The sequence below is a fragment of the Falco punctatus genome (genome assembly GCF_963210335.1).
Source record: "Falco punctatus genome assembly, chromosome: 2".
NCBI lineage: Eukaryota > Metazoa > Chordata > Aves > Falconiformes > Falconidae > Falco > Falco punctatus.
The window spans coordinates 74,965,025-74,982,569 of record NC_137581.1 but is presented as its reverse complement, the minus strand read 5'-3'; the positions used below and the strand labels follow the sequence as shown (position 1 = coordinate 74,982,569).

The 17,545-nt window shown below is 41.5% G+C and overlaps 2 protein-coding genes across 13 annotated transcripts in view; both read left to right on the top strand.

Moving 5' to 3' along the window:
• The window catches only part of PAXBP1 (PAX3 and PAX7 binding protein 1), a 29,270-nt gene extending 24,377 nt beyond the window's left edge, over nucleotides 1-4,893 (top strand). For both annotated transcript variants that reach the window (XM_080374710.1, XM_080374709.1), the window contains exons 17-18: nucleotides 1,036-1,190; nucleotides 3,339-4,893. In XM_080374710.1, coding sequence (XP_080230836.1) covers nucleotides 1,036-1,190; nucleotides 3,339-3,456 — 273 coding nt within the window. In that variant the 3' untranslated portion in view covers nucleotides 3,457-4,893. The remainder of the gene's footprint in view (nucleotides 1-1,035; nucleotides 1,191-3,338) is intronic.
• Nucleotides 4,894-11,592: 6,699 nt separating this feature from the next.
• The window catches only part of SYNJ1 (synaptojanin 1), a 69,162-nt gene continuing 63,209 nt past the window's right edge, over nucleotides 11,593-17,545 (top strand). For 9 of the 11 annotated variants that reach the window (XM_080374695.1, XM_080374687.1, XM_080374694.1 and 6 more), the window contains exons 1-2: nucleotides 11,882-11,984; nucleotides 13,289-13,434. In XM_080374695.1, coding sequence (XP_080230821.1) covers nucleotides 13,311-13,434 — 124 coding nt within the window. In that variant the 5' untranslated portion in view covers nucleotides 11,882-11,984; nucleotides 13,289-13,310. Of the gene's footprint in view, nucleotides 11,985-13,288; nucleotides 13,435-17,545 lie in introns of all 11 variants that reach the window. The other 2 variants (XM_080374697.1, XM_080374688.1) reach the window with 2 other exon arrangements.

Sequence of the window (17,545 nt, the reverse complement as noted above, 5' to 3'; positions counted from 1 at the left end):
CTTCCCAGGCTTAACTTAATTCTCGGTTTCTCTACCTTCTGCCCCAAGTGGTGCAGGAGGATTGGGAATGGGGGTTACAGTCAGTTGTTCACACATTGTTTCTGCTGCTCCTTCCTTCTTATGCTCTTCCCCTGCTCCAGCACGGGGTCCCTTGCACGGGAGACAGTTCTCCATGAACTTCTCCAGCGTGAGTCCTTCCCACAGGCTGCAGTCCTTCACACGCTGCTCCAGCGTGGGTCCCTTCCACAGGGTGTGGTCTTTCAGGAGCCAACTGCTCCAGTGTGGGTCCCCCATGGGGTCACAAGTCCTGCCAGCAAACCTGCTTCAGCGTGGGTTTCCCACAGGTCACAGTCTCCTTTGGGCATCCACCTGCTCTGGCACGGGGTCCTTCATGGGCTGCAGGTGGAGATCTGCTCCACTGTTGACCTCCATGGTCTGAGGGGACAGCCTGCCTCACCATGGTCTTCACCACGGGCTGCCGGGGAATCTGCTCCAGCGCCTGAAGCACCTCCTCCCTTCCTGCTTTTCTTCACTGACCTGGGTGTCTGCAGAGTTGTTGCTCTCACGTAATCTCACTCCTTTCTCTGCTGGCACAGATTTTATTTTTTTTCCCCTTAATATGCCATCCCAGAGGTGCCACCACTGGCACTGATGGGCTTGGCCTTAGCCAGGGGTAGGTCCATCTTGGAGCCAGCTGGCATTGGCTCCATCAGACATGGGGGAAGCTTCTGGCATCTACTCACTGAAGCCACCCCTGTAGCCCCCTGCCGCTAACAAAACCTTGCCAAGCAAACCGCTACACATACTAGAGAAGAAGCCCTCTCTGGCTCATAACTGTACGTAGTTTAGCTGTAGTTTAGGTTTCAATGTTTTACTGCTTGAATTCTGGGTTATTTTTTTCTTTACGTTTCTCACTGTTTCACTCATTTGGGCCTTGTCACTGCAATCTTACATGGCAGAAGTCATAAAACATGGTAGATAACAAAAATTTAAAAGCTATGTTGTTTTTAACTTTCTCTTTCCTGTTATGTCTAGGTAATTGCTTGCTTTCCTAAACAGTGGTTTGCTAATTTGAAAGGAGACAAGACTATTTCTCAGCTAGAAAACTTCTGTAGATACCTTGTTCATCTGGCTGATACAATTTATAGGAACAGCATTGGTTGCTCCGATGTAGAGAAAAGAAATGCAAGGTAACTTAGAATTAATGCAGTTGAAATTCTTGTGCCTTGTGTTATTTTGCTGATGCATGCAAACGCAAGTAAATACCTCCATACTACCGCATGTCTTTTGAAACTTCCTTGAATCCAAACTTTAAAAATGTTACAGCATGGTAGATGGAGAGATTTTTAAGGTGTCTGAAAACAGGAACTGCTGGAAATGTGTAAAACATAATATATTTTGCAGTACTGCTTAATGTCACTGATTCTGGCAGATTTTGTAGCTACTGGGTTTGGACTGTTCCACCTCGTGAGCCTGTTGCCGATTGCTGCATAACGGCTTCTAAATTACAAACTGATTTTGTGTACAGTACAAAAGTTCTGACTTATTTACACAACCAACTAGATGAACCTGTTTTCACCTAGATCGAAGAGTCATTTTACTTGTATGTGGTAACCAGCATAATTAAAAGTTTGGATTAGATGCATAAATGTTCGTGCTGGCCAAGTAACCTGAAATGCTGTGGGTGTATAGTTTTAAGCAGTGATACACTTGAAAAAAAAAATAATTGTTGCACTGATATGCAGGAGTATAACAAGACTGGAGGATTGTGTATTCCTATGCTGTTGCATGAGAAGGAGGGGTTTTGAGGTCAATAGTTTTGTTGTTCCAGCAAACCTGAAACTTGGAAAGATGAACCCCCTTGCTACCTGCGTTAGTCATTCTTGATAGCTGAAGTTCCTTGAGCCATTACTCTTCAATTATTGAAGCTCTCCAGGGGATTAGATCCTTCTCCCTTTTGTTCTTATGCATAGCACTGAAACAGATACAGAAACTTCCCTTAAACCTTGGCAGAAAAATCTTGGTGAAGAGGTTTGTAATTTTTTTCGGGTATAATTTTTTTTTCCAGTTACTATGTTGGTTATTGGACACTTTTCTGCCTTTAGAGTCACTTTTGGCTGTAGCATATAAATCCTGTTCTTTTCAGAGAACACCAAGCTTTGTGCCACACTGGGTTGTGCTCAAACAGCTTTTTATCTGGCCTTAGAACTTTGTGTCCAAAGTATAATAGTGGTGTCACATACCGGTTTAAATTTCCCATGATTCATATTGAAAATAATCTGTTACTCCTTCCTTTCTAAAACCAAAATGCCTAGCCTAGCATGATACTGGAATTGAAATGGAGTCGAGAGAGAATCTGGTAGAGATTAAACTTTCTCTATTTTAGTAGCCTGTTTGTAAATTTGAAAGAACTTTCTTCACCTGCTGACATAATAACCTTTGTAAACTTTTTATTGGAAGAGAAATATCCAATTAATTCTTTTTTCATAGTGAGTTCTAATTTGATTTCTATCTCCTGTCCTCCTGCTTTTTCCTGGCATTTAACAAATCTGTTGCCAGTGTGTCCATTGAGCAGATAAAATAAGTGTGCAGCCAAAATGCTGCTACTTATAACTGAAGAATGTCCTGTCTTTCTATATGAAAAGTAGTACAGTTGTTTGAAACAAAATGCATTCATTTCTGCCCAGAGGGAAGTGTATCTTTCCATGCGTCTGTTGGTGCTTGTTTTCTAAATGTTGGATGCTTTTTTGCAGATGAGCTAGGTTCATTTTTAAGATTAATTTTGAACTTCTAGTATTATTTTGTGAAGCTGGTCTAAATTTCACATCCATCCTCCTAGCAAGATACCAAAATTGTTCTTGACAGCCAAAGGAGTATATTCCTCCTAGCAGTTTGTTTGCTCTAATCTTTCTAGATTGACCTGAATTCTAATGCAGTTCATTGGTGGCAAGCTTCATACCTTTTTAAAGCATGCATTAAAGCATACTTGCTGCCTTGATGATTTTTTTTTTTTTGGCTTAAACATCAGTTACCAAGTGAGCCGTGACTCATTGCACAGTACCCTATGTAATCCAAGACTTTTTCGTGAGATTATACTGCAGCTATATTAAACCACATTGTATGATTAATTCCTACTCCCAAAATAATCTTTTCAATTTCAGTACAAAGTTGATAACCAACTTACTTTATCAGAATAAGCAAATGGAGGAGACGATTATGAAGTTATCTGAAACTGATTTGCTATATGGAATCATAATGTGGTCTTCTGTTGAAATATTAATACTTGTACCTGGTGGTTCCATTCCTGTATTGACTTCTTCTCCTTCCTCTCTTTTTAGGGAGCACATAAAGCAGATCATAAAGCTTCTAGCAAGTATCCGAGCACTGGACCATGCTGTGACAGTTGCAAATGATCACAATGTAAAAGAGTTAAAGATTTTAATAGAAGGAAAATAGACTTTTCTGGCAACTCATTTTGAGCTTTAAAATCATTCCTGATGTGTAATTTATGTACATATGTAAAGTTTCTTAAACTGTAAAGTATTGATCTTTGTTTTAATACAAAGTGCATTCTTATATACAGCATCCTTTAAAAAAATAAAAAAGACGACTTTGAAAACAAAAATGGAATCCCAAGATTGTCATCTTTCCAGAAATCACATTTTCCTTAAAGTTTCTCAGAATCTTGTTTACAAAACTACTTTGTACCCATGATTAGTAATTATATACTCCTGTTAATTGTTCCATGGTTAACTGGAATGTGTATAAGATATTATGTGTAATACAATGTATGCATATATTTATACAACCATGTTGCTTTCACACTGGATATAGAGATCTTGTACTGTTGGAATAAGCTTTTAATTTGCAAAAAAAAAAAAAAATACTTATTTTGACAATAAAATGATCATATTATTGGTCAAAAGGGCTGGCAAAACACTCAAGTGAAAGTCATTTGAACTAAAGAGGAGAGAGACTTTCAGATCGATTCTGACCTTTAAAAAGCAGCTGTGCTGCACTTAAATTGGAATAGCTAAAAAATTACTTGCATTCGGAACATGGAGCTCTTAAGACTGTTCTTAGAAGCAAAGCAGAAAGGAAAATGGAAAACTGTGCTTAATTATTGTTTCTAATACAGGCATACAATAAGAAATTGTGATTATTGTGCAAGTATACATGACAGCACTTCCTAAGCCCCAGACACCTTTCATGCTGTAGGAGTAATAGTTTATCCATGAACCCTGGACCCTCGTTACTTGTGTAAGTTGGTTACATTCACCATTTGTGGGGGTTTTGTTTTGTTTGGTTGGTTGGTTGGTTGGTTGGTTGGTTTGTTGGGGTTTTGTTTTTTTTTTTTTTTTATAACTTCATACATGGGAACCTCTTTCTTCTGATCAGTATGGCTAAAGCTGTCAAGCAAAATGAAGGTGAAGAAAATTTGATATCCTATTGTTCAAAGTATTTGTTGAGTAAATATTCAGATGTTACGCTTCCCACTAAATACCATCTAAGAATAGTCTTGCAAAGCATTTAATTTGAATGTAAAATAAAAAGAAAACACTTTAAAATCTGGTGATTTATATCAGAATGCTAGTGACTTGATCTTGGGGTCTGAGGCATGGGAACAGCTGTAATAGCCTTGGATCAAGAGCTATTTCCACGTGTGCCCTACTTTTTCGGGGAACTGTAGCAATAAATTGGCATACCGAGTAACAAGAAATTGTATTTTATGCTCATGTCATGTGGTATAAATGAGTATTAAAAATGTACAATTTGTAACTTGCACACTTCATTTGGACACTGAACAATTGTTTTTATGATGTTGGGATTGATGGAGTACATTCAGAAATACCTGCTTTTAAAAATTGTTTCAATAAACTCGTCTGTCAAGGAGCTGTTGCAGTGCAACTTGGTAACCTTTATTCCTTTAGGGAGGTGGTAAAGGAAATAATACGTGTGCTGGCTGACTGCCTCGATCTGTCAGGAAAAAAAAAAATGGATTTTTGGAATGAACGAAAGTTTACTTGGAAAAGCAATGGGATAAATGTTGGAATTCATATACCTATGTAAAGAATAGTTAAAGATATTTTGAAAGATTATTGTGCTGGTAGTTACGTGATTTAATAGTGACAGATTTGACCTTTTCTGTGCTTAAAATTTTACTGATTTTAGCATTTTGGTAGACTGAAGAGGACACAATCCATGCTACCAACATTTTTAAAAGAGTACGTATTTATGCTCTAGTGACTTAATCATCAGAGATTTTCAAAGTTGTAGAATGACAGCTGAAGGAGGGAGAAGGGGGGGGATAATCCAAAGTATGCAACACTAGAATTTGCGGTTGTTTTCATGAGGAGGAACATTACTGTACAGACTTCTGCATCTTAATGCATGCCTGCTTTCTAGTCATAGGACCTCCGGGCTGAGGATGCCTAGTTCCGACACTTTTTGCACAGTCTAGCTTGGCTGCTCTTTCTAGCGTGGCCACTGCAGTATAAAGCTTAGCGAAGGGTAATGGCATGGCTTTAGGATGAAGTCTTTAACCCAGGCTTTTATGGTACAACAGAACTACTGCCGCTGTTCAGAATAGCTGCTACCTCTGCCACTGTATATGGAGGGGGTTGGCGTATATTCTGTGGACAGAATAAAATACGCTGAAGCAGTTCTAAGACCTGTGCTGCTAACTGAAGTTGGGTTGTCCAACTGACTAGTTAGTATTACTGGGAACAGGTAATATTACTGCAGGGGTGCAAATGTTCTTTATTTCTAATTTGGATATGTTAAACAATGGAATTCCTTCAGCTGAAATGACTGAAAAGGTTACAAAAATTTAGAAGCCTGTCTGCTCTAATTATATCACCATAAGTGCACGTCGCGTGCTGTCGAATTCATTCAAAATCACTGAGTGACTCTGGTGTGGCACCTCAAATGCCAAAGCTTTTCACTGGTTTTTCTACAGTCAGAATTTTGACTGCCACCTAATACTGAAGTGGCAAGGTGGCAGATTAAAAGATTTCAACACTGGAAAATAAGGAAAGTACTTGACCAGGAGGTGTCAGAGTGTGGATTTTCAATTACAAAATTTTTCAAATGCTGGGGGCAATAAAGCTGGAGAGTGCAGGATAAAGGTTGCAGTCAACTCTTCTCTTCTGGTGCCAGGTGCCTCTTGAAAAAGGTGGCCTGTTCACAAAAGGTGGTCAACAGTAATCCGTCTGCTCTGAAAGCCCTCTTCAACCACGCTCTGCTGTGGTGGTGCTGGGCTGGGCTAATAAAACAACAGTGGGATTTGGTTTGGAAATCATGTTTATTCACACCCTCTACTCTCTCTCTGGGAAGAATGCTTGTAATGAGTCATTCACTCTCTCCCTGGCTGTAGTTCAGGGAGGAGAAAAGCTATAGGTTCAAGCCATTGGCTATCAATCTCAGACTTTGCTTTTTTCTGATAGTGGGTGTATATATACATAGCTACACAATTTAAATGCAGGTTTGTAACTGCACTTGCAGTAGGTGTTGCACGCTACTAATGGAGGTCCAGACTAGTGGAGCAACAAAGCCCAAGACATTCATTGTTAGAAATACAGGTATTTTGTTCCACTTCAGATTATGAACTAGGACTGCAAGGGAGGGAATGAAGAGACTATCTTCCTTGTAACCTCATTATAAATAAGAGCTACAGAGAATCTTTTTTTCAGGATATCCTGTAGTCATTTTCTTAATTAACTGCTGTGGAAGACCAGCAATTCATACTACACTTGGCCAGTCCTCCCTCTACTGCAATGACACGGTGTGGCTGTGGTGCCTAAGCCCTTGCACGCTTGAGGAGTTTCTCCTTCCTATCCCCATACGGTGTCACAACTGGAGAACGAGAACATGAAGAGACTTGCAGCAAAGTATACTTATGGGTGATAAGTAATCTAACTTCTTGTTTTGGGCAACACAGTGCCTTTCCTATGTATAAATGGTTAGAATTGTATAGGCACATAAAGACTATGTAAATAACATTATCCATATTTTACTTATAAACAAAATAACCACTTTCACTTCTACCACTTCACCTGTATCTTATTTATTGATGCAACTTAAATGCTAGTAGCAAAATGATCATACTTTATGTAATTATCTTTAAACATAAACTGCTGCTTGGTTGAGGTATAATCTGCAGACAAGTGCTTTAACATTATTCTCCCACAGTTTACCATGTGCATCTCACTGTTCACCGTCCAAATTAACAAATTATAACATGTTAGAGACTGATGTCCTAGATCATGACGAAATCCCATGTGAGAAGGTACTAACACATTAAGTGGCATCGTAATCCTATTTCTGCTCAGAACTCTACAGGGACTCTTGGGAAAGTCTAATAACCTCTTCAGTAGTTAGGTTGTTTAGGAAAAGATGTAGAACATGTAAAAAAACATTGCTTGTAAAATTGTTGGTCACTGACATTTTTATGAACAGGATAATACATAAGAGAATTATTACAGTTATTTAATTATTGTAATTATTTTAATATACAGTCATGTAAGATTACAGTTACAGAATTACTTTTACCTGAAAGATCACCAATAGCAAAGGGGAAACCTTGTCCTTCACTAGAAAGAAAAACAAAATTAAATCTGAAATGTGAAATGGAGAAGTGAGGAAAAATTGTGCAGATATAGAGAGCCACATGGTTCCTCTTTCTCCTCCTTTTGGATACATCTAATTTTCTGCAAAAGTTTGCTAATCAGTGGTTCTGCTTTCAGTTCTTCCTAAATTACTGTACAAAAAAGGCATTTTTTCAAAGAAAACCCTAAATATATATACTGGGGGAGGGGATAAGCATCTGCAGTTTTGGTGTAGTGCACAGCTTTGGTAGAACAATGTGGTGAGGTTCATTTTAATAGGCTGAACTGTCCTCTTGTGTGTGGTGGTGCTTAAAAGCAGCATCCCTGACATCACAGGTTTATTGTCCACTGAAAATTAAATGTCATGTGATCAGTGCTCTAAAAGGAAATAATACCTGTGATCTGACCATTAGGCTTTACCTGTGAAACCACAAGCAAACCATTCCTGCAAGAGTTAGTAGTGGCATGTACAGGAAGGAGAACTGTGAGGAGGCTTCAAAAATGATTGCTAAGGAGGGGGGATGGTTGCGGTTTTTTGAGAAACTCTCTTGCGACGAATAGGATGAATCAGAGTTGAGTGGTTTTGCCCTGCGTGTGGTACTCCAAACATAAAACTTTGGTTGCCTTACAATTGTTAGCTGAATGAGCCTGTCTGCACCATGAAATAATGTAGGATCTTTTGTCCAAGAGTACTTAATTTCTGCATACAATTAAAACCCTTGCCCTAAATATGCAGAAATAAATGAATGGGGATAAAATAATTGCACGGAGATAAACTTAGTAATAGAAGGGTCTGCAGTTTAAGGCTCTGCTCCATACAATGACTGAAGCATATGGTTTTGTTCAAATATGTGAACTGTCCCATTGACTCCACTTACATTACTTCTGTGCTTTACGTGCATAGTTAAATGTTTTCATAGACAATAGACCTGGAGTGAAGCACAGATATATCTCTAAGATTTGGTGCAGTATTTTTGTAATATGCTTAAGCCCAAATTTTCATGGCCTAGATTTCATACAAGTTCTTGAGTATCATCTATTTACTGTCTTAAGATTTTTTTGTGATACTTAGCTAGCAGAAAACATAAAGTGGGATGTAGGTTGCATGACTGTGGGCCTCACGCACCCTGGGGACGTTTGGCTTAAAATCATTGTATTGCACTTAAATTACATATTGCCATTTTACCCAAAAGCTCCCATCAGGATAAGACATTCATTGAACTAGATATACTAGAATTATAATGTACACATGTAGTTACTACCTCAAAGAGCTAGCAGTTCAGAGAACCTGCATCTGCAAACAAGTGGTGGATAGAGCAAACTCAGCTTTAAAGATCTAATGAGCGGTAGGAGTCTGCAGGAGTAAGGCCTACAGTAAGGGCTAGGAAGGATATGCAAACTAAGTATAGTTTCAAAACTTTCATATATTTGCTGTTGGTAATTTAGTGATGTAAAGCACCACAGATGTCCCTGAGAAAATGGTGGTTTGAACACCTAGGGGAGTGGGTAAAACTGTCAGTGGGCTCCCTGCCAGTGCTGCACATGCCAGAGCCTGGCAGCCCTGGGCTCCTGCTGCTGCCAAGGGGAGAGGTGGGGTGTGTGAAGCTGCTGATACTGCCGAGGCTGAGGCTCACTCTCGCCCCATTTTTGCCATTGCTTTGTTTTTTTACTCCTCCTCCCAATTTTGCAGCAGAATATGCAGGCTCGGAAACCTTCACCTTCCCCTTTCAGGCATCCTGATTCTGACTTTACATCTGTCTTCCCTGTGACAGATGCAGCATGGACCTGAGCTTCCTCACCTTTTTGATACCAAAGGTATGTTACCTAGGTTGCCAAGAAGCCTTGAGCCAACTCGGCTTTCAGATGGCAAAGTTTTCTGCTCTGAAGCCCAGCGAAATCATGGTGGGTTGACCTTGGACTGCAGCCAGATGCCCACGCAGATTTCTCTCATTCTCCTCCTCGGCGGGACAGGGTGAGAAAATAGGATGAAAAAGCTCATGGGTCAAGACAGAGATGGGGAGATCACTTAATAATTACCATCATGGGAAACAGACTTGACTTGGGGAATTAGTTTAATTTATTGCCAATTAAAATAGATTTGGATCCCAAGAAACAAAGACAATTAACAAAACACCTCTCCCTCCATCCCCCATCCCTTTATCCCAGGCTCAACTTCAATTCATTCTCGATGACTCTACCTGCTCTCTGAGCTCCAGTTACAGAGGTATGTCTCAACATTTCCATATATTTGTGGTTGGTAAGATTCTGGAATTCAGTTGGCAAGTGGGGGAAAATTACCAAAACCTTTTATCACACAAAATTGAAGAACAAATCAAACTTTGTTTGTAATATGCTTTGCTATATTATGCAGTATATTATACTTGCAATTAGCATAAAATACTCATTTTTCATTAACTTATAAACAACAGTATTTTCTGAAGTTAATAATAGCTTTATCAAAGCTCCCACTATTGGCTAGCAATTAATTTTTTACATTCTCAGCTGAGGTAAACTCACACTGGTGGACAAAAAATTGGACAAGAGCCAGCAATGCACCCTTGCAGCCCAGAAAGCCCATTGTACCTGGGACCACATAACAAGAAGTGTGGCCAGCAGGTCGAAGGAGGTGATTCTACCCTGCTGGTCCACTCTGTAAGACCCCACCTGGAGTACTGCGTTCAGCTCTGGTGTCCACAGCACATGACAGATGCGGACCTGTTGGAGTGGTCCAGAAGAGGGCCACAAAAATTGGGGCTTCCCATTTGGGAAGGCTGGAACACCTCTCCTTTGAGAAAAGGCTGAGAGTCAGGGTTGTTCAGTCTGGAGAAAAGAAGGCTCTGGGGAGACCTTATAGCAGCCTTTCAGTACCTAAAGGGGCCTACAAGAAAGCTGGAGAGGGACTTTTTACAAAGGCATGCAGTGACAGGACAAGGGGTTATGGCTTTAAGCTGAAAGAGGGTAGATTTAGATTAGATATTAGGAAGAAATTCTTTACTGTGAGGGTGGTGAGGCACTGGCACAGGTCGTCCAGAGAAGCTGTGATGCCCCGTCCCTGGAAGTGTTCAAGGCCAGGCTGGATGGGGCTCTGAGCAACCTGGTCTGGTGGAAGGTGCCCCTGCCCATGGCATGGGCTTGGAACTAGAGATGATGTCTGAAGGTCCCTTCCAACCCAAACCATTTTGTGGATTTGATGATTCTATGATTACATTTTCAACTGATGCACTTCTCTGATGTTTTGAAAAGTTGCTAAGTAAATAATGAGTAGTCCGTTTTCAACTGCAAAGTAATGATTAGCTACCTCAGGAGGTAGCTATACCTCTCACACTTGCCCTTATGCATACTCTTCAGTTCAGATTTATAGCCTCAGTGAAGAGAATTTCTCCACAGTTTTTCAGGTTTTGTTTTTTCTACTTCAGCTCGCCACTTGGACTGCCATCCTGGCCCCAGCATTATCTAGAAGAGCAGCAAGGTCCACTTCTCTCTTGATTTTAGCACGTAGTTCTCAAACCTGCCGTCTGTAGTCTCCTCAGCAGCTTGCAATGTTATCACCAGCACAATACAGTAAAGCTCCAGTGTAGCCGTACGCCCCCTCCACTTACAGCCTGCACAGGCTGAACGGAAATTTCCAAAGAGGTGCTTTGTCTGTCCCTAAGAATTTTGAAGCCTGGCAGAAAGAAGCCGTGATTCAGTGCTCTCACCTGACCCGAGGCACCTGGTGAGCATTTGTGCTGACAGCTTCTATGCCGTCACATTTTGCTCAGCAAGGTTTTTCAGTTTGCACGGCTATTTGTGAGCCTACCCCCAAGACATCTGCCCCTGTTGCACCTGCAGTAAATACACAACCGGGCCCGGGGCTGACCGTGTGTTGACACAGCCTCACCGTGCACCGGTAGGCCGTTTTCCAGCTTTGAGGCCTGGAGTCCATGATTGCCGTAAGGCAAGGCCAAAGGAGAACGTCTAAGGGCGCTCTTCGTACTTTTCCCTGAGGGGCCAGGTTTCCTCAGGCCGCTCCGCCCTGACAGCGGGGCTTGCCCGGCGCGCAGCGCTCGGGCTCAGCGTGCCCCTGACAGGGCCTACCCGCCGGACGCCGCTCACCGGGACCGGCTCTGGCACAGCCTCCCCCAGCCCGGTGCCGCTGCTGTCGCTGCCCCCGCACACCCGCCCCGCCCGCTGCCCCGCGCGGCGGCCGCCCCGCGCCCCCCGCCCCCACCCCCGCTGCCGCCGCCGGCGCTGCCGCCCCCTCACGTCCTCTACCGACTTCCGGTGGCGGGAGGCGCAATGCGGAAGGGACGGCGGGGCCGGGGCGGAAGTGGGGTCCCGCCGGCTCCCGCGGCACGGAGCGGAACGGGCGGCCGTTGGTGGCAGGTGGCGCGGCCGGTGAGGGAGGCGCTGGGGCCGCTGCGGCTGGGGGGCTGGGGAGGGGGGCGCCGGCAACCGGGGGGCGCTCGGCGCCTGTCAGTGCGCGGCGGGGCCGGCCCGCCTGTCGCCGTCGCAGGGCTCGGGCCGCGGGGGCGCCGCTGGCGCCAGACAAGATGGAGGCTCTGTCAGCGTCGCGGGCACCGGCGGCACCGGGCTGTGGCGGCCGGCGGTGCGCGCCGCGGGCGGTAGCGGGGCGGGGATCTGCTGGCCCGGTGCCGGCTCCGGGGCTGCCCCTCGGCCGGGCGGCGGGAAACGCGCGGCTGTCTGGAGGCCCCTTCCCTCCTGCCCGGCGAGGGCGCGGGGCCGGACCGGACCGGTGCCGCCGCTCCCCGGGCGGGGCTGCGCTGGGCGGGGGGGCCGGCGCTGTCCGCACCGGCGGCGCGAAGTCTGTGTCCGCCGTAGAGGTTACGGTCACTGAGCTGAGGGGAAGGGGAAAGGGCAGAGCCCTGCTCTCAGCTTCCCAGAAGAATCTTCCCTCGCACTGTGTTTCCTGAGGTTAAGCCCGTAATATTTTGCTACTCTTGCATTTGTTTCTAGTTTCTTACTGGGCTTTTAAATATTGTTTTAAAGGAAGATCTTATCTCTGTGGCTTACTAGTACAATACTGCAATGTTTCGGTTGTCGGGCACTGCAGGGGAGGGTTTAAATCCAAACAAAAACCTTCTTTCATTTAGAAAAGAAAAAATAGGTTAACGTCATGTTTTTGTACGATCTTTTAAAGCATATTAACAGCTTTAGTGTTTAAAATATACTGTCCTTTTGTACAAGGTCAGAATCAATAAAACTGATCTCAAAACTGAAGCCTGTCTAGGCTTCTGGTCTTCAGGATTTGTTATTAGTTTACGATTAAGAGAGTTGTCACTCTTGCATATTTGTGGTGGCTAGTGGCTAGAGAACCTTATTTTCATTCGGGTTTTCTTTTTTTTTTTTTTCCCCTAAGACGAAAAGAGGAAATCCTATTTATTAAGTATGTGAAAGAAATTCTTGTTGTCTCTGAGAAGCTTTTAAATAAATCCTTTACTTTGAAAGGTAATTGGGTAATTGTGTTTTTAAAACAGTGTTTATGTTGTGTTTAGTCTCTGTGTTTTGGAACATGAGATAAAAGTCGTCTCATGAGGCAGGAAGAGAGAGCAGGTCTTTTTTTTGTTTTTTATTTTCATTAAACACCTAAAATACCTAGAAGGTATGTAAGTCAGACATACTTTGCAGAAGGTATCTGGAAGCACAAGAAGGTTTCACTAACATCATCTTGTGTTGGACAGGACTGCCTCTGATAAAGGCAAAATGGCTTTCAGTAAAGGATACCGTGTCTATCACAAGCTGGATCCACTTCCATTCAGTGTGATAGTGGAAACCAGAAACAGAGAAGAATGTCTCATGTTTGAATCCGGAGCTGTGGCTGTCCTCTGTAAGTTGATATGTTTTGATAACTACAATGTAAAAAGTTGGCAGGCTTTACATTGTGTAAGCTGATTTTTTTTACAGAATATAAAGAAGCAACTATTCTGTTTTCGTATTTGCTAATGGAGAGGCTTCTGATTTAAATGAGGGTGGGGGGAGAAGACATTTTCATATCTTCATCTGTTGAGAGAATTTTACATATTTAATTACATTTCATCATGCATGTATATTTTCATGTATACTAAATTTTCTTCTAATAGCTTCCAACAACATCTGCTTATTTCTTTGGTTCAGAACAACCTTCTTTTGAATACATGGTAATTCATTAAAAGCTAATTCTCTATGTTGTATTTCATAATAAACATTCTGTATTCTTAAATGGTATATCATCTTTTTTTTTTCCTCATTTTGTATCATGATTTTGAATGGCTTTTTGATTTTTAGCTTTATTTTGTCCCTGTATTTTTAACCTATCTCGAGACTGTATTGATGTGTCATATAATAAAATGAGTAATACTTGGAGCAAGGTGTCTTGTATTGCAAAGTTATTTTTACATGTTTTCAGTGATAAATGCATTAAACATTTCCCTTAAATTGTCAACATCCACCTCTACTCCTCTTTTTAAGTCATAATTGAAGGAGGACACCAAAATGAGAAGTGCAGAAGAGATCTGTGAAGCCTATGGGTAGGGTTTTAAAGTGTAGTTTGGTTTGTATCCTTCAGCAAGTCTGCGCCCCTGGTTGCACAGGGTTTCTAAGCTTGTTTTTGACTCTTGTATAGAAAGCTTTCATACCATGGAAGTATTTTATTTATTTTATTGGTCAATAGCTTTTTGATTAGTTCAGTCTAATGCCTATTTGTGGTTTTCTAGCCTAGCTGTTCTGAGCCACTCGATCAGAAAATGGGAGATTTGATTCACTGCCTGAAGTCTGAGTGGACTCAAAAACCTACTTTTCAGGAGGATGCTCTGGCTTTGAGACTGTGGAGTAGGCTGAGTGGGGAGTGAGTTAGAAAGTGATTTCCAAAGAAGAGTGGGACTTGAGATACATTACTTCGGTTTTTGCAGTTGGCTTTGCTATATGTGAGTGTGCTCCTTGTCAGTGGCATGGTCTCTTCCTGAGGCACCTGATTGTCCCTGTGTCCTGTGTAAGGTACTTAGAAGTCAAGCCATAGGGTCATCTGTACCAAACAGGTTGTATGAACAAGTGCTCTCTAGCATACAACTTAGTCCACATTTTTAATGTGCGATTAGAGCAAGCTGCCATTAACTGTTCAGAGGCCTAGCAATGGGACATGCCAGCATGATTGACATTACAGCTGCATTTGTATGATGATCCGGGTGAAAAACAATGAGTTCTTTTCTCCTATTGTTGAGCATTGTAGGGTTTTTTCCTGATACAACTTCTTACTATGTATTTAAGTAATTTTGTTGACTTTGCCAGCAATATTTAAAAGGCATTGTGTAGTGTGGATTGCATTGGGAGTAAGTGTCCGGTCATAAAGCTAGAGAACAGGTTTAATGAAATGTATTAAATGGAGAAAAATGCTCTGGAGATTTGTGGAAAACTTTATTTTAGCATGTATTTAGTGATTACTGAACATGCTTAAGCTACTTAAAGAGCAATGTATTAAAAACAATTTATTCCTGAAAGTTATGCTCAAAAATGACAGACAGTTGCTTTTTGTGCTATGGTACGCTGCAGGCACCTGGATAAACTTTTTTTCTCTAAAAATTAAAAAAACATATCAAAGTTCTTGCCCTCTTCTGTGCCTCCTTGTTGATACCAAACAGAGGAAGTGGAACCCAAAGGAAGTTTGAAAGCCTCTCTCCTCTTGGATTCTGTACTTAGTAGTAGCGTGTTCTTAATCTCTAAAGGTTTGCCCTTGGTATTCTAATTGTTACCTTACAGCACAGTAAATGTTCATACTTAAGTTGAACTAGTTACTCTGGATATTGTTTTCTGTAATCTTAACCAGTAAACTGCTTACTCTTTTTCTGTCTGGTATATGGGCATATTTTCCTGATGAATATTTAGCTGTGGCGTTTTGCTTTAATTCCCTCTTTGCACCTGAACTCTTTAGGTACTGAAACATGATTCTTTTGTTAATGGTTGAAAGAGCATAATCGTACTCTTGAACTGACAGCAGAAAAAGTGCTCAAGTTCTCTAGCTCAGGATTTTTTTTCTTTCCTTTTTTTCTTCTTCCTGTTCGCTTCTGGTATCTATTGTTTTTAATACACATTTAAAGGAGTGCAATTATTAGTGCTTGGTAAAGATTGGTAAAGTACTACTTCTCCATCTCTCTAGTCATGTCACAGAAACTAGTCAGAAGATTCTAGTCTGTAACCTTACAGACTTCTGGATATTGATACAAATCTAAAAGCCAAAGGTAATGAAAGACTGGCCCTTGGGGAAGATTCCCCAGATGTTTGTAAAATCTCTGTAAATAGGTAGAAAAACAGTCAAATCAAGTATGTATCAATTAAATCCAGAACAACATCACTTCAAACTCTTAAAAACTCCTATTTTTTCCTGATGGTGTTAATGCTTTTTAGACTCTACAAAAATTGGTGTTACTGATCTTAATCTGTTAAACATTTTTTCAAAAGTTTTTAATAAATACTGAAGACAAAATAAGGTGTTCAGCCTTTAATAAATACTGAAGACAAAATAAGGTGTTCAGCCTTATACCTAGTCATAGCAATGTATAATATAGGCACAGTCTAGTGCTGTACACTTTACCATTAGGGGTGATTCATGTGGTTCAGTTCTGAGAGCCTCAGTGAACTGCGTCTTCTGGAGTATCCATGTATAGAAACTTGGATTTGAAATGGGCTAAGAGAAAGAAATGAAAGCTTACTGATCCTTTAAATGTCATCTTAAAGGAAGTACATCTGTCATTTTGCTGAGCAAAGGATAACAGTACTAACCTTAATCTTCTTTACATGCAATGAAGCATTGCAAGATGATTTAGAGGGTTTTGTTAGGCCTCTGTATGAAATGCTATACAACTCATATGTTGTGTGATTTTCAGTGTGTGTTGCATGTGCCACAGAATCAGTTACTTAAGTCAACAAAATAAGATGGAAGAACGGAAGAGGGTCAAAAGGGTAGTTCACTGAGGTGGTTGTTGCATAATCATTCAGTCTTAATGTGGAAGCAGCGCAAGCCATGCTTCTGCTGGACGTGTTCCATGTACTGCTTGTAACATGGATTAACTGGTGTTACTATGACCAAAACATCTGAGAAATACTTCACCTGCCTTTAGTACCTCTTCTGTCAGCTTGCTCCTAGTATTGGGTTAGGCCAAGATACTGAAGTCCAATTTGCTTCTCAAGGCCTTGTAAGAGCACGTAGTTTTAAATGTCAGTGACTTCACTGCTGATTTGTTTAGAATTTAGTGGGAGGATGTTATAGACCTATTTTTAATTATTTGACGTATAAAATAGACAGTATATTTATTCTTTGAAATAGGACTCTTTAATGAGTTACCTGTAAAGATTTCATTGACTGAGCAGGAGGGTGTTCTCTCTCCCTGTTCCTCTCTGGTGAGTCATAACGAAACGAGTGGGAAGTTGTCTTTACTCCTGTCGCCTGCGATGAGTAAAGGAGAATGTTCTGTCGTTTGGGAAAATACTGAGCCCTGAGTGGAGAGAGCAGGAGCTTCGTGCACACCCTTTGACTTCAGTCTTGCAGTAAAGCTGAGAACAGAGCAGGTGTGAACAGAGAGAGGCACTGTGCCCACCCAGAGCTTTCTGTAGAGTTGAAGTAAGAGCTGTAATAACCTGTCCACAGCGGCATCCTGGTATTCATAGTCATGCTTAGCAATGCTACTCTATCACCCATTCACATTCCGCTTCTTTTTAAAAAGAAGATTTTTCCACTCTGCATTCTTGGTGGAGAGGGTAAAGCAGATATGCTGCTATTTATCCACAGTAGCAGATGGGATATAACAATTTTGCAAGAGATTTTAAGTTGATACAGTGCTTGAGGAAACTTAGACACTCAGAAAAGAAACATACTGACAGATATATTTGATGAACACCTGCTATGTGTACATAATTATTCATGAGGGTAACATTCTGTATGCTCACAACCAGAGTTCCTTTTTTCTTTG